At 40.0% G+C, this 22,675-nt stretch overlaps 1 protein-coding gene across 3 annotated transcripts; it reads left to right on the top strand.

The window, feature by feature from the left end:
- The first annotated feature begins 1,742 nt into the window (after nucleotides 1-1,742).
- LOC110982812 (tyrosine-protein kinase receptor Tie-1-like) lies at nucleotides 1,743-22,360 on the top strand. 3 transcript variants are annotated; one of them, XM_087144367.1, is made up of 32 exons: nucleotides 1,743-3,659; nucleotides 4,534-4,823; nucleotides 6,155-6,265; nucleotides 7,440-7,529; nucleotides 8,437-8,691; nucleotides 9,531-9,848; nucleotides 10,226-10,483; nucleotides 10,638-10,772; nucleotides 10,912-11,067; nucleotides 11,508-11,603; nucleotides 11,974-12,015; nucleotides 12,328-12,633; nucleotides 12,925-13,215; nucleotides 13,365-13,658; nucleotides 13,922-14,142; nucleotides 14,342-14,411; nucleotides 14,646-14,752; nucleotides 15,106-15,307; nucleotides 15,611-15,713; nucleotides 15,810-16,053; nucleotides 16,403-16,442; nucleotides 16,541-16,683; nucleotides 16,830-17,076; nucleotides 17,321-17,431; nucleotides 17,666-17,847; nucleotides 18,138-18,251; nucleotides 18,473-18,543; nucleotides 19,046-19,086; nucleotides 19,236-19,332; nucleotides 19,591-19,696; nucleotides 20,087-20,174; nucleotides 20,676-22,360. In XM_087144367.1, exons 2-31 carry the CDS (start codon nucleotides 4,745-4,747, stop codon nucleotides 20,147-20,149), a joined length of 4,593 nt encoding a protein of 1,530 aa, XP_087000493.1. In that variant the 5' UTR covers nucleotides 1,743-3,659; nucleotides 4,534-4,744; the 3' UTR covers nucleotides 20,150-20,174; nucleotides 20,676-22,360. The 3 variants fall into 3 exon arrangements, with proteins under 3 accessions (XP_087000493.1, XP_087000491.1, XP_087000492.1); XM_087144365.1 differs by having other exon boundaries at nucleotides 20,087-22,360; XM_087144366.1 differs by lacking the exon at nucleotides 1,743-3,659 and adding an exon at nucleotides 3,691-3,873 and having other exon boundaries at nucleotides 20,087-22,360.
- Nucleotides 22,361-22,675: the final 315 nt, after the last annotated feature.

Below are 22,675 nucleotides of genomic sequence, written 5' to 3'. Positions count from 1 at the left end.
ACGATTCTTTACGGTCCTTTTCGACCTGCATGTGTGCGACAACTTTTCGAGAATATTCTTTGAAACTTTCTACAAGTGTTTCATCGAGTACCTTTACCGATAGGCGTCTGAGAAATGTAGACATCGCGTTCCATGGTGACATCTACCCTCTCCTCCCAGTCTGGGGTTGCCCTCGTGTTTTTCATCGCAGTGGAGGTAACATTCGTCTTTTGTTTGCAGCGTCAAATTAAATTGACACACACATGTTGGTAAGTTCACATGTCTTCGCCTACTTTTTGGTGCATGGTTCCTCCTTTAGTCATGTTTTCTGTCTCTGGATCGCTCTGTAAGGCTATTGTCAAGACTGTCTGCCAGTTCAAGATAATCGTATGGTGCCTGGAAACCCTCCCATCAAATGTTCGTGATAGGCCTATACATGCGGAAGTTTTCAGGCTATCATGTGCTTAAATGTAGTCCCTACCACGATCATTATCGCAGCCTCGGCAGAATCTTGTAAGTAGGAAGTTGAACAATAAACCTCCACACATACAGTTCACCAGACAAAGTTATCGTTAATAGTAAGCTAAAGCCAAATAATGGCAAACAATGGCAATTTCTTGATCCAAATATAATCACACGACACTCATACCTGCTCTGTTTGTTACATTTTTGTTTCCCATTCCAGCAGTGCCGGAGCCACGGGGGGGGGGAACATTTCAGTGCCTTCGCATCTTTGACACTCCATGTGTACAAGACGAATAGTGATGTGTATGTTGAAGCACTCTTTTTTCGCTACAATACACGAAGGAACAGAGTTTCATATTTTGGAATTAAACTGGTTTGTTTCATCTTTTATTTCATATTGGTTCCTTTACAGACCGTACATTTACAGCAGGGTACAGAAAGCAGACAAACACCATGTTAAGGATCAATGCAGTTTTGCCTCTTGCCTTCTTCTTTATTGTGTGAAATCTGTTTAGAATCCCTTTAACTGCTTTTTCTTGAACAATCAATATTGATTAAGCTTTTTCAGACAAGTGAGGTCGCTCTCAGTGTGATACGTCCAGGAAGACGGTTCAGTTTGCACGTTTTATGTTCAAATTTTGAACCCCAAATCTGCTCTTTGAAAAAATTCTGAGAAAAGGTTGGTCGCTGGCGTATTGCAATCATATGAATACAACAAAAAATTGCCAAAGGAAATGGAGATCTTCAGTAGGGAAGTATAAAAGTCAAGCCTATAAAACGAATACGAAAAATTTAAGTAGATTACTAGAATATAATTATTGTCTTTCTGTACAGTGCGTAACTATTAAAGCCCAACGTAAAAGCAAAAACCCGACTTAAATTCCACTGGGAACTAAAATTTCAACATTTCAACACTACAATTTATCATTCTGAAACACCCCCGCCCCTGCGAGCTGCCTGCATGTCTTGGGAGTGAGGACCCTTTCCTCGCTCCGTACTTGCGACCATGACGTTGCACCGAGGAACACACAATTCCATACATGGACATGACATCTCTCTTGTTCAAAAGGCTCTCATCCAAACAACTGAGATCAATGTTTCCGTGTCCATGGGTCATACTCCATAAAATGTCGGGTGTTTTAATTGCTTATGTGATAAACCGGTATAGTGGATTAAATGCAAGAACGACATGGCTCTTAAACAGCCTGTTATATTGACATAATCCTAGGGAGGGAAAGGGGATGGGGGAAGGGTTTGATAACAAGCCTACCAAACATATTTGAGAGACGGAAAGATAAATGGCACCCCCCCCCCAATAATGTCCCACCAATACCTTCTAGCGGTAATTCCGTAAACAGAATAATGCTTGCTAGTTGTTATCGTTCATCTAAGGCTATTTTCAACTGAAGTTCCTCTTTCTCTCTGGATATTTATATTGTCCGGGTCAAACGATCGTATACTTGAAGCTCTACCAGGAAATAATAATGGAAAATTACATGCACTTACAACACGACAATACAGTTCTGATACTGACGTAGTCTGGACTGCAATACCGTCCAGTATTACAATATGCTTATTTACGTTTCAGGAGAAAACTATTAACCCTAACAGTCCTGAATCCTCCAATTTTAATATGATTTTGCACACTCCCTAGGGAGTTAGGGTTAAGATCCAAACTGTAACGACAAACGTTATGTAGGTTCACCCAAGCATGTAAGAACGCAGTACACTCAGGTATCAGTCGAATGACACCCTTGCACTATGAATTTCAGCACCATGATTTTGCAGTTAATTTGCAGTTTCACTGTGAAATTGTTTTTTCACTGCAACTTCATGGCAGTTCACATGGTGAAAACACCGTGAAAATGCAGTGAGCCCATCTACGGGGCCTTCCTCATTAACTTTGCGGTGGGGTTAATCCTTTAAATGCTTTACGGACCCATTATTTGAATCCCTCGTAAAAAGTACCATTACCTGTCTTCTTACTGTGGTGGTGACAGGTGTAAATGTACACTGAACACCCAAATCAAAATGTTCGCATCCTTGCAATGTACATGTAATCCCGGCCAGGTTGTTCGTACTCTACATCAGGGCCTGTAGCTGAATGAGAACATTGTAGGGACTTCAGCAAAACGACTCCCCGCGAATTATGTCACCTCACAGAAACAGTTATTTCAATTTTCTGGCATATCTGTAATTTATATTTAATTTGCTTGAGTAGAGTTGTACTCATGAATACTCTAGAAATTCATAATTCCCATGGCCATTATGATTACTCATCGACAATTAAACAACAGTCAGCACCGAGTGCACACTGTTATGCATGATGTTGGAGCAGAAAACACTAGTGCCAAAAAGAATGTTGAAATTTGGGGGAAGACGCGGACTAGTGAAAATTCTGCTTAAGGACTAGTAAAAAGCCATCACTGCTGGTCCGGCTGGCAAGTGAGAAAAACGTGACGGGCAAACCCGGCCCATGCACGATGTCATATGTACACAGCGCTTGCTAGATTGGACAATGATGTACACGCCGTTGCTATATCCTCGCTCGCTCTGATGCTACATTGTCGGCTTTGTTATTCCACCACTTTGTACACAGTTTCACAGTCTTTTGGCAATTCCATAATTCGGTGTGGTAACTTCACCACTCAATGTGCATTTTGCCCACAAAAGTTGGAAATATCCATATGTCTTCTGGTATGTGGTCAAGGGGGGGGGGTGTTGTGACATCTAACACCAAGTTTCGTGGAATTTTATGAATCGTGTCACATTTTTGGGCTGAAAAAACTTGTGTCCTTCCTCCATGGTTCTACATAAGAAAAATGTGCTTATCAACTTTTCAGCTGCATCCGGCAAATTTGAGCCATCGTACGTGTATCCATCTCTTCTCACAGCTCAAAAAAGGAAAAATCAATCCTGTCTTTCCCAGGAAAGACAGGATCCTGTCTTCACAAAACACCTGCTTTACATTCACAACATGTGGAAAGAAAGTTTTGTGGTTTTCATAAGTTCCCTTCGCATTTCGCTATCACGGTTTCGAAAAACACGCAATATTGCTTCATGCAAGGTTTCCGCTGGTTCCCGCTGCGCCGTGCTACTGCCTAAAAAGGTGTGATGGCAACGCGGCAACCAGTCCATGCTTTAAAATAGTGTTGTGCAATTCACTGTACACACACAAATCTCTAAGTGGCTGCACATAGAAACCTGATTTCGCAGTAAGTACAAGTTACGTGTACTTCCCAGAACTTGATTAGTTGGATATATAAAATGTGTAACGTATTTTTTGTGTTCACAAATTTAATTTGAGGCTACATATATGTTGCTTGATCGGCCTGAGGTGCAACACGACACGACCTCACTAAAGGTTTCATTGGTGTCCGTGGGAGAGGACGTTAAACTGGCATTGGATGAAATTTCAGGCTATTCACGGTGAGAAAGACAGCAATAGGTGGAAAGGCTTGCGGTAGCACCATGCGAAGGAATATATATAAACTGGGAAGGAATATAAGTAAACTGGCATTGTTAGAAAATTATACCAGCCAACATCTACTCAGGTCATTTACAAGAGTATGTGCCGTATGCACGACTGTCGACCGTGCAATGAACAGTCGCGCCGCGCGCTAGCTACATGTTTACATGTAGCACATGAGCCTCGTACATTAAGCAGGCAAACACAACTGTTCAGGTTGTGGAATTATACCGTGAACTTGAAAGTGCTGCGCCGGTGATTTAAAACACGAGTCATAAAATGTGAGGAAAGCTTTAAAGATGTGGTAGTGTTCCTCAAATGACCACTGCTGGTTGGGCCATGGATTTTGGAGAATGCAGTGGCTCAATGAATTTTTAGTGGCCCCGTGCCAGCAGAGCATCGTTAAGATTGAGCGTGCATGAGGCATGAGTGTCAAGGGCTGACGCGACAGTGGATCTTGCTACAGTACGGTCCGTTGAGTTCATGATGAGCGAGGAGTTTACACTCCAGACCTAAACAGGGGTATTCAATCGCTCCTTTTGTTGGTAACTGCTGCACTAATTCCTGGCTGTTTATCATATTAATGTTTATCATATTAATCTTTTATTACGCTTGGACAGTTAACCGCTGTTTTCACACCTTCCACGGTGGGAAGCTGGACCGGTGTACTTTATGAATAACAATAGGACCATCAGCTACCAAGATGTTGACGTGAAAAGGCCGTGAAACTGCTGTGAGCTAATCCGCTCCCAAGCTGATCAACTTTCCACCGTGAAAACGGGCTTACATTGCCTTGACAAAAATTTTTAGCGTTTAAGAACTAAAGTAGAGATGACGTTTCATCGTGGAGTCGTCCAACGCCTCCCCATGTGGATATCGGCTGTGTTCGTGTTTCTCTCTCTTAACGGAGGTAATGTTAATTTTTTACATGGATGTCAGCACAAGGAGAAACTAGTAGATTTGTGTCATTTTTAGTCAATAGACATACATTAAGGAAACGGACAGACTTGCCAAAACATAATAAGCAGCAACGGAAACCCATTTGGCGAAGGTGATATTTTTGTTGTCAATAATTATTTCATTTGATTTAGCATCGTTTTTAATCTATTCTAATGAAGATGAGTTCTCATGTCTTTGTCCACATTTTAGTATTAGGCATCTGGTCATGCTTTCCAATCCTGTAGATTTTAGCTTGTATTGTCTCTAACCCTCCAATCAAACTGTCAAGATCAGCACGATGTGGAATTTACTCGTAGTAAGCTACTTGGATCCACCTCTTGGCGCTGTATTTTAAGCAGAGGTGGAATCGTGTATGAAAAACTCTCATGTGGAACTTGAGTAGACTGGAAAAAAATAAAGAGAAGAACGTTACATTCTAAGGAAGAATTTCTACTCTATTTTAAATTCTTTTCTATGCATTTCAACTTTAATTGACACTTCGGCATCACTTGTGTGGCGAATTGGAATGATTATAACAATCACTTGTATTTCGAGCAGGCATTTTTGTAGGGGGCTCATAGTGGAATCACGTGCTCAAACAACACTGCCCTATCTAAATAAGGTATTAATAACTGACGAATTGTCATTCCAGTGGCTTATGTAATTTTTGATTTTTTTTATATGGAAGCCCCATTACATCAAAAACGGCTTTTCCGCGTGTCTCGGGGTGCAGATGCTTTTACGGATGGAAATGGTTATTTGGACTGTGTTTTTTTAAAATAAAATTCCCATTTTTTCCCCCGAAAGATATGGATACCAAGTTGTACAAATATGAGTCATTCCTTATAAATTTGACTGAATTTTTTTAAACAAGAAAGGAATAGCCGTTCTAAGTGAGTAAGCACAGTGGAATAAGCAAAAGACTTCATAGATGCGTAGCGAGGGACATTATGGATATTCAATAAATGTTATGTGTTGTACCCTCTCCTGGGTACTCGTTTTATTTAACTTCAAACTTCTTCCGGAAAATAACCGTGCATAAAATACTGCTGGTCAGGCATTTTCACTACGGAAGTCAAAATCAAGTAAAAGTGGACTGCATTTGATTGGACTTACTTCATTTTATTATAGACAAATTTCCAAATGTAAATTCAAAATGGCCACACTTTTCAGAGTTAGAAGGTAAGTCCGATGAAGACATAAATAAAACCACTGTCAATATATCTTAGCCTACAATAGGCTTTTCGGTGTTCAGTTCCTCCTCTTGCACTTTAGTTACCACGTTTCGGTTCTTCATTCCAGGTATGGCCATCGACCTCCATGGCAAACCAACCGAACAAAGTAGTACCTTTCGTAATGAAGGGGATCCGGAAAGAGCAGTAGATGGTGATCGCGGCACTATTCAACACACAAGTAGGTTCTTTGTTTAATCAATTACAATCGCTGAAAGTAAAAGACAATCATGAAAGAATACGTTTGAAACAAATTTTGTCTGCTGCAAGGATGGATCCAGAGCCAATGGAATAGAAGGCCGGGGGGGGGTTACCCACGTGTTTTACGCTTTATGGTCTTTCTTAGAGAATAACCAAACTTTGGGGTCGTTGAACTGTGCGGGAAAACAGGAAATTTTGCGGGAAAACAGGAAATGAAATGGCTCAAGAAAGTTTCTCACAAAGCTTTCATTAGTAACAGGTGGCCATGATTTCCCCTGGTCAGTATAATTAATAGACAATGTAGTCAGTAATAAAGTCTTAAGGCCGGTTCATTATCCGGTTCGTAAGCGTGACGTCACTTCAGTTTAAACCACGCCCACCGCACATGCACTGCACAAAATGTATTGATTGTCGTTTACATAGAACAATGAAACCGGAAGTTAACGTGCAACTTCAGCGATCTTCTAATGGAAGCTTACAAACCGTGGTGCGTCCGCCTTTGCGACGGATACTTCAGTGAAAACGAAAACACGTGAATTCGTGACGTCAGATCAAATATACGCTCTGCGAATTCGCAAAAGTTGCACACGAAACAGTTTTAGTTCCAATAGCTTCAACTCGAGCGAGGTTTTACTGCACATTTTTCGCGAAGTCAAAATCGTTTCTCTGTCACCTTCCTCTGTATATGAACCAGCTTTTACGCATCATTAAAGCGCAATCGTACTTCGTTAAGTAGTCAACGATTTTACCCCCAAAGTTAAAAATAGACCTTTTAATGGAATGTCTGGTCCAGCTGTCATGGGATAAAATGATGTGGTTACTACCTTTAAGCGTGCAGTGTTTGCTTGGGTTTCATTCGGACGCGTAGGTAAAATAGAATGACAGCTTTATAGCTTTTTTTTTACGCGTGAAGAACAACATCGCGTCCTTACAATAAAATTGACGTAAAATGAAGTGAAAGCTTGCATTCAACGTGCTGGATCTAAAGGAGATGCTGGATATGTTTGGTGTATTGAGTGTGCTTCGAACATTTAGAATCGAACAGACATTGAAAGAAACTTTATAAAGACAGCTAAATTTAAATACCCTAGCTCTCCTATCATCCACTTTCAAAAATAAAGCCGACAATCTTTCCAAGTGTATTTCTCTCTCAGAGTGCGGTGGACATCAGTGGTGGAAGGTGGACCTCCAGGAGATCTATTGCCTGACGAAAATCACTATAGTTAACAGGAGAAACGGCTACGGTAAGATTCTCATTACTCTTGTACTTTGCGTTTGAGTTTTTGACATGATTTCAGCGATTGTGCATGCTTGGCCTCGAGGCTCTCTGCCGTTGACAACATTTCAGATCGATTTGAATTGGCAGTTTTCATGAGCATGTCCTTTTAGCTGCCTTTCCATGCATGGATTTATTCCAGCGTGGCGCAGCTAGGAATCTCAAACTGGGGGAAGAGGGATCGGGCTAGATGTCTTGGTAGGGGATATTAAAAGCCTTTTCAATTAGTAATTCTAGTATCATCTTTTCTCATTCAGAACTGCAGCAGGGAGTAACTTTTTGTTTTGTTTTTGTTTGTTTTTGAATGTCCATCTCCATCTCTCAATGCTTCGACCATCAGTTGTATAAGCGAATGATATTGCACCCTCTGGTAACTGCTTAAAAACTTCATTATTATTCTGATTTAGCAAATGTCTGCTTTTGTCGGGTAATTCCGGCAACACAGCCCCTCTACCGGCAGATTTTCCCAAATGGAATAATTATAAGTTAAAACGTTCGAGATTGTAGGGAAGAAAAAACACCATTGTCGATTCTTACATGCGCATAAAAAGACACCTATTGGGGCTCCCCTCCAAAACACAAGGCATTGAGCTCTAATGACGCCACTGTTTTTGCATGGAAAATTCAAATTCATTGTACATGAAACAAAACAAAACAACGACAACAACAACGATCTTGCAAATTTTGGCTTCATGTGCCAAGATTTTTACTTAGCAGTTAATGTCTTAAAAATCATGGATCCGTGACTTCTCTGAAATTATTTGTCCTATTTCAATATACTGCCTATAAGATAAGTGGGATGTGGTATCCTTTCCCTCAAAAACTTCCAGGGAACTTACTAAATTTTTCGTATTCCGTGATATTTGCAAATGCAGGGGATAGATTGGCAGGTGCCGTAGTGCGAGCCGGTTTGGATTCATCAGACTTCTCACAGAACACGAGGATAGGATCAGTCTCCTCGAGTCAAGCTACCGATGGAGCAGTGATTGATTTCATGGTAGACCCAGTCGTCTCCGCTCGATACGTCAGTGTGCAACTGAATGGGGATGGTGACAGAAATAAGTGCCTTCATATGGCTGAAGTCATGGTTGAGGAAATCCAAGACCTTGAGGTTACTTCCAGTGTCGCAGGTAGGACAGTAAACTCTGAGCCAAGCCGATTTTTTACCCTTGATCTTCGTTGAATTTCAGCGTCATTATTTTCAATAATTTTTTTCTACGTGTCCTTTAAAAGAAAGGTGATGGTATATTAAAAATCCAGCTCGAACCGGAGATCTTTTCGTTTAATTAAATTGTTACATTTCTGTAAATGCTACACATTCTATTGCACATTGTGACACTTTTGTTTAGTAACCAACCATTCGGTAGAAGGTGGCTAGCTTGATTTGTTCCCTCTAATAACAAAATAATCTCTCCGGTCAATTTTCTTTTTTTTGTATACTGGAGAAATAATTCAATATCGTTCAGAACAAAAACTACAGCCAAGATTTCTTTACAGAGGCCTCACCTTGATTCTTCTGTGCTACTGAAACCCTTATTTTCTAAAGACGATAGTTTCATCTGATCTGTGACATTTGGAAAGAATATGGACGTTATTCTAATTAGCGTAGGGGTTATGTAGGGACCTGGGTACGGTATTTCATGTTACAACTGCCGAATGAAAGTCTCCATTGGGCAAAAATCTACATGACGGTCACTTTTACAAAGGACGTTTGGCTTAACAATGTCGAATATGATAAACAGTTATTGGCACGCACCATGCCTTAAAAAGAGATGCCGTGTTTCCTAAAAACGATCGGTAGTTGTGATTTCAACTTTTGGTTTAAATGAATATAGTCGCAACAAAATCATTTAGACCCTCCTACAAACGTTATCTCCCACATCTCCGTCAGAACTCCCAGATCACCTTTAACCACCAAACTTGAATGTACATGACAAAACAATGAATTTCACACCTATTTCTCCATCAGGAAGAGTGGATGTTACTCTGGTTGCCAGTCCTGCTGTTCTTGGCCCCACCGGCAACAATGGTTCTACCTTAGCAGCGTACAAAAGTCCCACTGATATCGCAGCTGCAGTCTCCTTTGGCCGTCAACTGACAACAGGAGGGAGCAATGACCATCTACCTACAGGAGCTGTTGGATTTTACGATGCCAGTTTGGGATGTAAAGCCAGGTTGCTTAGCTTACCAGAAGCAGGCGGGATTGATAGAACAGGCGTCTTCTACAGTACTGCAAATAGAAATGGCGTGATGACCAAGATACGAAGCATCATTCTACCCACAGATGGTACAGTTGACTAAACTTCAACACACAAGCAATCAGGAGCTATTCGTATTGAGTAAACATGAAATTTGTGACTAGGATGATGATGATTTGGCAAAAATTATGCAATGTGTTGAGTGCAAATGCTGAGTGCATGATTATTGTGATTAATTGTTCCTAAAAAATCAGACTGCTTTCCAAGGCAATTGAGAAGCAATTACAAGAGCTATTATTACTGGAGAGAATGTTAGCGAGTAGGCCTAATAATCTTATCTAAAATAGAGAAAAGGAGGCGACGTACAAGCATACGACAGCGCGGGTTCGGAGGTAGGCCCCCCTAAGGCACGGAAGGTTAAGGTAGTCATTGTTTAGATATTTCATTGCTAATGTTTTTGGATCAGATATTATTCACACAAGTCCACTTCAGCGAACGCAGACAGTAAGTACTGGCGAGTCAATCATACTGCAGATGGAAGACGTGAACTCACCCAACACCAACTACAGATGGAAGCGTAACGGAATCGACATGCCGATTTGGGACGGCATGCTGAGCGTGTCCATTGTGAGCGTAACCCAGGCTGACGAGGGAATATACAGCTGCTTCGCTGATGGTCAAGAGAATCAACAACGACATGGATTCATGAGACTCATCGTAAGAGGTAGTTATCCCTTGCCGTGCTATAGCGTAAAAACGTGCCAAATGCAGGACAAGTATTTTGAGGTAAATTCAGGACGTGAGAGAGAAATTTTTTTGTAGTGATGTTTCTGAGCCAAAGGTATATTCTAGGTGCTTGTAATCTGAAAACATTACAGAATGCACCGACGGCACGTGGGGCCCACCGTCATGTGAATCTGTCTGTCGTCGATGTTACAACGGAGGTATCTGCGAAGACTTAACGGGAAGGTGCGTTTGTGGTCCAGGATTTAGCGGAGAACACTGCGAGAACGGTATGTGCTTTCTTTTCATCACACGCAATTTATACATTGCACTATGGGTTTGTAATATGAAAGGTTTTCAAGGCTACGTCGTTGGAATTTAGAGAGTGAGAAGACGTTGTTTTAATGTGAACATTTGGTACACGTTTAGTTCATGGGCGTCACGTGTTTGGCCAGGATGCCGGTCACACCTGCTCTGACAGCCCTGACCCACACCACGATGCTTGCCGGGGTCGTTTGTTCTGTCTTCCTGACCCGTACGGATGTTCCTGTGCTGCTGGGTATACCGGAATGGACTGCATGCAGGGTAGGCCTGAACAAATTTTTGAGGGGGCTGTGAGTTGCTCGGTTCTCTGCTTGATGCTCATAAGTATCTGCACATTTTCAAAAATAGTTTTCTAACATGACTAAAATTTGGCACATTTAGGGGGAATTGATATTAATCCAAAATGTGAAACCGCTCCTACATATAATCAATTCACGTATTTATGATTCTATCACTTAGGACTGAATTCACAAAGTGTAATGTAGCGACCAGGATTAGAAGCCATTACTGAGGTGGCACAGCGCTCGTGCACAGGTGATGTACGCGAGCGTTACATGTCGTGGTTCGTGGGTGTCGTCATTTACCAAATACTAACTGACAAGTGCGTGTGAATGAGGTGCCACCGCAGTTATGGCGCCCGTGGGATTAGCGTAATTTTGCAGTTTAATGCAGTTGCGTCAAAATTGTGGCTTTCTGTTTAGAGTGCAAAGACGGAACATACGGAGCTAGCTGCAAGCAGACATGTCACTGTTCACCAGGAGATACGTGTGAGAAGGATTCGGGAGAGTGTTCGGGAAGTATGGGAAATAATTGATTGTATGGTGAAACTTGTTAATAGAGATCTAGCTTCAATAACTTTGGCTATGAGCATCAAACGCATTAAGACTAGGAAGTAAACCTTTTCCCGCAAAAGAGGGAGGACTTTTCCATAGTTTGATCATCGCTTCAAAACTATTTTGTGTTGATAGGCGGACCTAAATCATAGGCATTGTCGATGGAGGAACTAAAGGAACTTTAAACAGCAATGACATTTGTCTGTGCGGTATTATAAATGTGGACAAACTTTTTAACTGTGTTTTAACTCATCCTGATGAATTACTTAAAATAACATAAAAGTATACAACGACACGAAGAGAGAGTAAGGTTTCCATTTTTCTTTTCCACTAGATTGTGTTACTTCATATTTTGGAAGAAACTGCCAGTGTTCAGGTAAATAACAGAATCCATTAAATTAGGACAATTATTTGATGTCTGTTAGTGTGGTGTTTCTATGTCTGTTTCCCAAAGAGCAAGTTTTATAAGGTAAAACTATAAGATTTTTACAGATGGAAAAGTAAATTACATATGCGTATACCTTTCAGTTTCCAGTGTCATTTCAGACATCAGATTTTCTATTCTACGAGTCCTTTATTGGAATTGATACAACCCTTGGCGGTAAAACAACTTTCAGTTTTTAAGAGTTTTCGTTTTGTTTATTAATTACTTATCAATTTAATCATTTTGCGCTTTATTTACCTTCAGCTGAGAATATCGTTTTGGGTTTGAAAGTGATTCCAAACGACCCACGTGCGCTGTTTGTCTCCTGGCAACCAGATCCCTGTGTCTCCGGCTACAAACTGGAGTATGCATTGACAAACAGAGGGCAGTGTGAAAAGATCGAATCTCCGCAGCGGGTAGTGTTTCCGAATACACTCGATGCAGAGACTACTAGTCAGGTCATAATTGGTCTAGAGGATCACTCAACCTATATGGTTTATATTCTCCCACAATATAGTAGCACACAAGGGCCTGAGGTGTCAACATCTGGAACCACGCTAAGACAAACGAGTAAGCAGAGCAACGGACAAATGGTGGAACTATAAGCCCACTATTTCTAAATTGCTAGATCATTTTGCTGTTTATCGGTATTGGAGGCCTATTGTAATGGTAATTAACAGCTGAAATCAGTACGATTTTGGTTCTTGGTTAGGATGACTGGCTTGAAGCATCATCTTAGTGAATCTTAGTGAATCGCATTGTCGCAACTCAGAACTTCATTAGACCTGCGGAAAGGCTTTTTTTTTTTTATAATTGCACATAGTGCAGATATGCTCATGTGATTGTTCAATTTATTTTTAGATCTCTCCGTTTCGCCTGTGAGGATTACTTCTTACGATTCCGTCAGTGTAACACTCAGCTGGCGTGAAGTGAATTGTGCCACTTACTCTGTGGAGTACGGTTTGGGTGACAGAGACCATTGCGAACCCATCAGCCCAGTTACCTATTCACTGCATTGCATGTGTACTGGAACGAACGTGACAGTAATATCTGGTCTGACGGCTAACTCGATGTACAAGGTACGAGTCAGGGCTTCTTTGGATGGAAATTACGGACTAGCAGAAGAAGCAGACGTTGTAACTGGCCCCAGAGGTGAGTTAATCTGAAGTTAACCTCTGCCTTCAGTAGTGTATGCCTACAGCCTTGACATATCTGACTCTATGCTAAAACAATTACGGTTTGAATGAATTCGCGTTCGTTTCGTCTTCGAAATTAATTAACAACCTTTTTCTTATATCAAGAACCGTCTGAACCGCCGGCACAAGTCGCCGTTACTTTAACAGCTCAGCGCAGCCTGAGTTTTTCCTGGAGCCAGCCACCGTGTGGGGGACGAGGTGGCGTCATCATTGGTTACACATACCGGCTAACTGAAGATGAATCAAACGCTCAAGTACGACTGTCTGTGGTTTCAAAAGAGTCGGCGACCGTTGATGATTTAACTCCTTACACCAAATACAGTTTTCAGGTCTTAGCCTACACCAGTGTAGGAGATGGACCGTACAGCATTGGCCTGATTGCTGGTACTCTAGAAGCAGGTACAATAAATCTAACATTAATCTTGAAACAAATTTACGTCTTCTCTAAATTTGTATTCAGAAATTGCGAGACAAATTTATTGATTTAGTATCCCCCAAAAATCCCATTCAAGATCATCCACATTTGTGCATGTTTTCCAAAAACAACCCGACAAGGAGTCTGGTAAATCACGTTTTAATGAAGGTGAATTGGAAATAGTTGAGCTGTAAATGATTGGAAAAAAATGTGTACAGATCACATTGAACACTTTTTTTATTATCAGAGCCTACGGTTCCTCTAAATGTCGCCATTCAGAATGTGGACGAGTTTTCTATCACAGTCAAGTGGTCAAAGCCCAACCCTCCACAAGGAATCATCACCCATTACAACGTTCGTTACTGGAGGAGTGGACAGACAGGAAGCCAGATGGTTGATCGTAACTTACATCAGCCACTGACGTACCTCATCACGGGCCTTGAAAAGAATGTTACTTACTTTATGCAGGTCTTAAAACGCTTTTGTCTTTCAAACTTTGAACTCATTATGGTGGAGAGCTTTTGTTTAAGGAAGAATTCTCCCCAATACATCTCAACAGCAACGATTTCCAATCCTTTACTTATCCCACTGTTTTCGGAACAAAATGAATGGTTGGACTGCACGAGAGTGTTCATATCTGTCCGTCATTATCTGACTGAACTAATAGGTACAAGCTGAGACGTTAGTTGGTGCAGGACCTTGGAGTAATGCAGTGAACGCAACGACCCGAATTGGAGGTATTATTCAAACGTGAATCGCTTTGTGGTTGTCTTATGAGTTTGTTCTCGTAGAATGGATGGATTTAAAACACCTTCTGAATCGGCCTGGATAATTGGCAGGCCAGTATTCTGGTACACATCTTGAGCTCCTGTACGCCATGCATTTTTTTCAAGATTCGATTTTACGCCAAACAATTAGGCCTACTAGTGGGATTTCTTTTGTTTTTATTTTATTTTCGTTTTGCTTTCTAGTGCCTGGTCTGGTCCGGAATCTTCGATGGACTGACAGAACCAATTCAAAAGTCACCTTGGAGTGGGAACCACCAATAAGCCCTAATGGACAAATCCAAAACTACGTGGCAAGTATTTTATCATTCGTTACGTTTGATTGAAAGCATATACGATAGTGATAAGTGTGCTCAACAAAGAAATGGATAATTCTGTTGCCCATGGCCTACAAAAAGTATTCACGTATCAATACTTATCAGAAACTTTAAAGCTTGAGTAGAAAGGAAGTTTGCTCGCGACCATGTTAGTCATTCGAAATATCAATCACAGCAAATGACAGTCAAACACGTATCATTATTCACACAGTAATGGTTAAACACGTAAACCGTGGAGGATGGACTCTCCATGAAGCCTTAACTTACGGTAGTTCTAGTTATCTGAGTATTCAAGCGTACATTAATGCGAGCCATGTTCACATTACCAGGCTGAATACAGAGCCTTAGAGAAACCTTATCAACCAGATTTTACCCCTGCTGATGAATACATCAGGAAGGAAGTGCCGAGGGCTTCATTCCGGACAGAAAATCTAGAACCTGGAACAAAGTATGAGTTCAGAGTGTCTGTTGAGAATGAGTTGTTTATTGGACCCGGCCAAATTTTGGAGGTTTATACCAAACCATCCTCAGGTAAGCTGCTGTTGTCTACATTTTGATCCTAAGTAATCACAAATGTGATAAGCTGACAGCTAATGGCCAAACTATTTATGGAAGAGAAACTTAAAAAAGGAAATTAAGTTTTAAAAAATACACCAGGAATGCATAAAGAAATTTTCGATTTTGTTATAGGTCAAAAAATGCATACGTTTAATTGCTGCTTCATTACGTGACATAGGCCTATACCTGCATGTGGAATTTGACTCGAGAAAATGCTGTATGTTTGAAATACATGAATCACCAATTTAAAGAACGCACCGTTCATTTCAAACACAGTTCTCCCTGCACCACCGCAACCGATATCATACTCAGACGATGTCACAGACACTACGGCCATTATTGGTATAATTCGGGCGGTACCTGGAGATGAATTCATCGAGTGAGTATTAGGTTCAAAATTCCAGAGCAGTTTAAAAATGTCCTTTTTGTATTTTGACTTGCATTCTAACGAGCAACTTATTCGTTTTTAATGCAGATCGTACGTTGTTCAAGTTAAGAAAGCTAGGTCTTCACCTGTGACTAAGAGGGATGTTCTCATTCCAAAACATTTCCAAGATTCCCCGGATGACTACATTGCGGCTGAATTTCCCAAAGGGGGCGTGCCCGATAGATTTGTTGTGGGGGACGCCAAACTGTACGGTGGCTACTACAACGCACCGCTACAGAGGGGCGCTGTGTACAACATTCGTGTTGGATCAGTCAGCAGGGGCAACGAGACGGTATATATGCATTCTATATGAAAAGCAAAGAACAGCATCCGTATGGAAAATTGGAATTTGTATGGATGTATTAGAGCTTAAAATAGACCTATATGGGTAAGACGGTACTTAACTTGATCTATAGGTGTCTTAAAGTGAATACAAATTCCGCCTCCACAAAAATGCATCCCGTACGTTTGATGTCATGCGCACTTGTTTGAAATAATTGTCTAGTTTCCATGGAAGCTTTGAAGTTGTAACTCCACTTCGTTTTTTGATAAGGACATAAATAAACAATTTTCTCAACTTTTTCAGTTGTCATAAAATAAGACGTAAATTTCACTTGACGCTGTAATTTTTTACGTTATAGGAAGCCAATGTGGAATATTCAGAACCACTGACCGTCAGAGGTAAGATTTCTAAAAGGCAAGAATAATGTTTATTGAAATTTCTGCGTTAAGATAAACAGTTTTACGCATGCTATTCAACCTCTCGTTATTGTTTCAAGTTCAACAAGCCAATTCGGGACCAACTACCACTGCTGTTGCACTAGGAGTCATCGTGTGTGTCCTAGTGGTGTTTATTGTGACCATCCTCATCGTGTGGAAAAGACGGAAAGCACGTTTCCGGGCCCCTGAAAATGTCCAAGTGGTAGGTTTCAGGAAAGTATTTGACACCTTTTATTTTGCGTTGCGTGTTTAAAGTATCGAAATTTACTGAAAACTATAAAAAAAAATACAAAACCCGATTCTTACATTTATTTGCAAGCTCTGTTTCGTTTCCTTCTTCTCTGTGAGGCTCTTACTCCCAAACCTAAGGAAATTGACACACCGACTGTGGACATTGACAATGCGGGCAACAGCGACAAAGACGACTATGAAGATATCGGACTTCTTCCAAGTTGGGCGTCTGCCTATGAAATCAGATGGGAGGATTTTATCGTAGAAGATGTGATTCTTGGAACTGGCAACTTTGGTGAGGTGCGTGCAGGGGGAGTCAAGATGGACGGCAAAGTCATTAAAGCAGCAATCAAAACACTGAAAGGTAGGACTTCGAAACCAGTATACTAATTAGATAAATGCAATATGCGGTGACAAAGTGTAAACCCTATACCTGTTACCCGACTATAGCTTGCACCCAGATCATTCATTGTTCCCCTCTTGCATCACATGTACCTTACGAATAAACCGAAAAGAAACGTTTCATTTCTGCATTTTGTACGGGAATGTTGAAGAGAATTGTGTTATATCATCGAGTAATTCAATCATATCTTATTGTTTGCTTACAGAGACTGCCCCCGAAACTGCCTGGGAAGATTTCAAAAAGGAACTTCAGACAATGACGAAGATCAAGCCACACCCTAATGTGGTTGGTCTACTTGGCGCATGCTTCCAACAAGGTACTTGAAATTTCCACCTTCTCTCTTAATTGCTTTCTTGTTTTCAGAACTTGCTTTAAAATCAAAAGAAACCTTTCAAAGGCTCTAAGAACTTAAGCCCTGAGTGGCTTTGTAGCTACGATCAGCGGCCAATGTGTTTGGAAAGCTATGAGTAAATTGTTGGTAATTTTAGGAACATTTTCTTCGATAAATTAGATGTAGCCGAAGTTATTGTCACTGTTATTGTGTGGATAGGGGTTCTGTACATGGCACTCGAGTATCTTCCTACTGGAAACCTGCGGGATTACCTTAGGAACACCAGACCAAATCAAGGGGCAGCTAACTCTAAAAAGCGCATGTCAACGCTGACATCGGAAAACCTTCTGAAATTTGGCCTGGACGTTGCCAAGGGAATGGAGCACCTATCGGTGACTGGGGTAAGTTACGCATTAGACTCGGGAGAACAAGGCACGCAGAGGTAAATACACACACCTTGCGACATTGCTTGGTGAATAAAATTTTGAAACCGTGTATAAATAAAGAAAAAGTGGAATGGAACCTTTTTGAATATCTTGCTTTACGTAGCTGCTTGAAAACATTACTGTAAATAGTTTATATAGTCTGTGATTATTACATACGTCTTTGGTGTCATAGCGCCAAAATGCTCTCTCGCTTATTCTGTGAGTAATGTCAGTATGAGCCTATTATCATCTTGACAATTTTTCAGATAATTCACCGCGACTTGGCTGCAAGGAACATACTGCTTTCTGACGACATGACCGCTAAAGTTTCCGATTTTGGCCTTTCAAGAGGACAAGACGTCTATGTCCAAAACTCTTCGGTAAAGTTGCTAATCAGGACGAGACTTCAGTGGTTGTAAAAAAAATTGAGCCTTTCGGTAATAAAAATCATGATCTTAGTCTCTCAAATGAGGTAAATTTTAAAATAAGAACATTGTTTACGCTTTGAAAAGTTTTTTTTATTCAATTTTTTAAGTCCGCCATTCATGATTAGTTATGTTGGTAACTATGGTTTTATGCACCGGTACTGTTATTTCTGTAGACCAGGATTCCCGTTCGCTGGTTGGCCCTGGAGTCTTTGACACTTAGAGTGTACAAGTCCAAGAGTGATGTGTAAGTCAAAGCTGACACTTTATTATGTGAAAAGTTGGAGAGAACTGGACTTTCAATTTAAGAAAGTTTTCGAAGAATACAATTGACCCTATGATGATGATAACTAGTTTATCCCTGGAACAATCTTGTAGTTCCGTCCACGAGATCTGCCTTTTGAAAGAACACTAAACTAAGACACGTCATAGAGAAAAACGTCAGGATAACCGCAAATCATTCATTAGAAAGTCTCGTCGTCTTTTCTAGCATTGGTTAAGATACATGTATACAGTGCGATATAGATGAATACTTGGTTCAAATCGAGATCAAGCGCGATTGTTTTTATTTACAGTGTTTCTTGACGTTTTAAGTGTTTTTTTGTTTTCGAATACTGAACAGGAGTCATGACTTCTTTTGCTGTGCATCTGGAGTCAGTTTATTTAGTTTCAAAATTGCACTAAAGGAACACCAGACAGTGCCTTCTCACCAGGTGAATATTTTACTCTATGCATTGCACCCTTCACAGGTGGTCCTTTGGCATCCTACTCTGGGAGATCGTGACGCACGGTAGGTACCCATAGGTCTTACATAAAATCTGGTTCTGTGTAACAGTCATGGTTGAATGCTAATAAATGTTGAGACTTCATTAGGCCTTTGACTCTATCGTTACCGACTTTACTCGTCATTCATCGGTAATGTTGCTCTCTCCTATGTAGGCTCCACTCCGTACCCCGGCATTGAGAGCAAGTCACTTGCCCAAAGACTCTTAGATGGATACCGCATGCCCAAACCGGAAAACTGCGCCGATGATATGTAAGGAAAACTTCAAACTTTCCGCTTACAGATGTAGCCCCGATCTTTGGCATTTCAACACTAACCCTTCCAAGATGTACTCAATCACAGTTCTACCCTGGAATCGACTCCGTTGCCACTATAAAAGTCAGTTTACTCAGTTTTAAGTGAGATTGGTTTTTTATCAATTCAACTTAATAGGCCTACGTGATATTCTTTGTTATAGATAATGTAGTTGTACATTAATCCTCGGTATTTATTCTCGATTTTATTATCAAGCTACGACGTGATGTTGAGTTGCTGGCAGGAACAACCGAGTAATCGACCAAGCTTCGGAAAACTGGTCCAGATTCTAGAGGAAATGACTTTTGGATCGGACGCAAACGTAGGTGCAATAATCAAGCATTAATTCGATCAATCTGAATCAGAATTTACTGCAAAGAAGCACCTGTGAATCAACTTATAAACTTTTTAACATTTTTAGTATTAATATCCCTCTGAAGACTGTATGTTCTTGAGGATCTCAGATGAATTTTGCTTCCACAAAATATGTATAATAAAGAGAACTGCGGTTTCATTGCCGACGGTGAAACTCAACCCCTACAGGTGGTGTTTCGCGTTTCGGCATGAAACTCAGTTTCACTTTGTGAAGGAATTTCAGACAAATATTTTTTTAAATATTTCAACTCATTTGTTTTCTTTTTGGAAAGTTTCACGTTAATACTTAAAATACTTGATTTTGATTTTGAGTATGATTTTGATTTTAATTTTACAGCTTTACGTGTCTTCGACTGTCTACGAGAACTTTGTCATCAAGCAGGAGTTCGACGATGCCTAATGGAGGTTTCATGGAGGTGATACCGGTAATGAAATGCCTAAAAGATTTTCCCACCTTTGAAATCGCGTGTGACTGTGCTCTATGAACTAATTTGATGATGTCAGCAAGTGTTTCTGCAATGATTATTTACAATAACTGTTTGCTTTACAACTCTTTGATGCCTCTGCGATCAACCTTTTAATCGAGATAAAAGATATCTAGAGAATCAAGATGTGAAAAGTATTTCTCAGTGGCTCTGTAATAACAGACTTTGTCTGAATGCCAGCAAATCCAATTGTATGCTGATTAGCTCAGCCCAAAGGCTTGCCAGAAATGGACAACATAATATTAATGTAAATGTCAATAATGTTGAGCAGGTTTCATGTTTAAGGTATCTGGGATATACATCAATTGTAATTTAAAATGGACCCATCACATTGACCATATTATCTCTAAAGTTAACAAGCATATTGGCATTCTCAACGAGGTCAGTATGCTTCCTTTTGACTCCCTTAATTTCATAGCAAAAAAATTCATTTCTCCCCAGTTTGCTATACTGTGATTTAGCTTGGAGTAATACCTGCAAGTCGAATTTACAGCGGTTAGATGTGCTTTTGAATAGTATTATTCTCTGTGCTCCTACCATGACGTCATCATCCATTGTTCTGAATTTACTGGGCTGGGTCACCTTAATCACTGTGTGTGTCAGACGACGCGATTTTCGCATGAAATGTATGGTTTTTAAGTGTCTAGTGCAGGGGATGTCCCGGATTATTTGTTTGATGTGAACTGGATGGGAAACCCAGGGTTTGTGAAGCACTCCAAGGTTTTGTTTAAAGCGTTAGGCCACTTTGAATTATTACGTGGCTCTTTCTATTTCTGCGTTTTATTCTGTGTTCGATTTACATTTTTAATGATTCTTTTACCCAGAAAAAAATCTTTACGTACGTTATAAATACGGGAAAAATGGTCAGAGAAGGTCAGATTTCAGGAAATAAACTTCTAAAGTGATTTCACGATGGTCCTGTCGACCTACGTTTAGACTTTTCTCCTTAGCATTTCTGAATAATTTGTATACTTATGGATTCAGCTATGGTTATGCCAACATTATATGACTGGAGAAAAAAATCCTTCATTTACAACCAAAAGAATCTTGCAAGAAGTGTGTATTTTGATATTGCTGCAGCAATACTTAAACGAAATTTAATAATAATTTCATTATTCATAGGCTTGCTTGTAGTTTAGCTTATTCTTCCCATTGCGCACGATACTTCATAATCGTGTTCCTGTGACCTGCGACGAGGACATTTTATTTCTAAATACCACAGCAAAAATATATGCTCAGTTGATGTTTGTCAGGATCTATGCTTATCCAAGAAGCTGTCTTTAGTTCGGAATCTTACTAATAACAATACTTAATTCGGTATGGATTGCATAAAACATAAAAAATGAAATTATAAAACATAAAACAAATATAAAACCTCATACAATTAATTAGATGCTATATGATTTATAATGAATTATGTAAATTTGACATCACATGTTTAGTTATAATTGTAAATGGGAGATGAAAAATTTTAGAGTCCATTTGACATGTTTCAAGGAATATTCGATTTAGTCAGGTTGTTGCTTCATATTAATTAACGTTTTGTTATCGGATAGTAGTGTTTTACATTTTGATTTAGACCATAAAAATATTATCCCATAAAAATCCTTGTGGAGAATATCCACATGTATACAAACATTTGCTCAATTATGCTCAATAATCAGCTGAAAAATTAATATGCATAGTTTAGAATTCAGATTGAGTGTAATGAAACGTATTGTGGTTTTTTATTTTGTTAATTGTTTCAATTTTGTATCAAGTCAGCATTACAGATAAAAATAATGTTTAATTTTAATTTTTTTATAATTACTAGCAGTGTTAAGAGAAGGGGAGAAATTCGTTTTAAAAAGTTTGAGTTCAATGCAGTGTTTGTCTTCGTAAAAGTAAGTTACAAAGCTTAAAGTTTAATTTGCGGTGGCAGTTTAAACAAACGATAATATGCCTCCACTTTGGTAGTTAAGTTCCTATAGTTCGTCACCATCCGTTTCCCACAACCCACCATCTTTACGACTTTAACGTGTTACAGGAAAGCAATCGTATATACACGTATAAAGATTTGCTAAATATTACAGAAATAACGTGATGTGTTGGCTGAATATAGATAATTAAAAGCGTATCTAATGACATCCCGTCTTCTGCACCTGTTTTGTTTTTCGGTAAAAATATTTATAAGCATAACTGAGTCCTCCCCGGGCCGAGAAGACACTACTCAGATTGAAGAAATTGGACCGTGGGAATCGAAAATCTTATGGTAATCATGCAACTGACTCAAATTGTCACAAAAGAAGTATCTTTTCAAAAGCTTTTGGCACGGGCCGGTTTTGTTTTGTTTTGTTCTCAAAGCCCAATAATGGATTAATTTTTGAACGCGGCTGTCACGGGAGCTAGGGCATTAAGAAAGCGATGAGCCAAGAGAGGGCGCAATTCTTTTAGCTGTACTT

The sequence above is a fragment of the Acanthaster planci genome, linkage group LG12, assembly GCF_054643075.1.
Source record: "Acanthaster planci isolate LZ-2023a linkage group LG12, COTS_SCS, whole genome shotgun sequence".
Lineage (NCBI taxonomy): Eukaryota > Metazoa > Echinodermata > Asteroidea > Valvatida > Acanthasteridae > Acanthaster > Acanthaster planci.
This window is presented reverse-complemented; position numbering and strand designations above follow the sequence as displayed.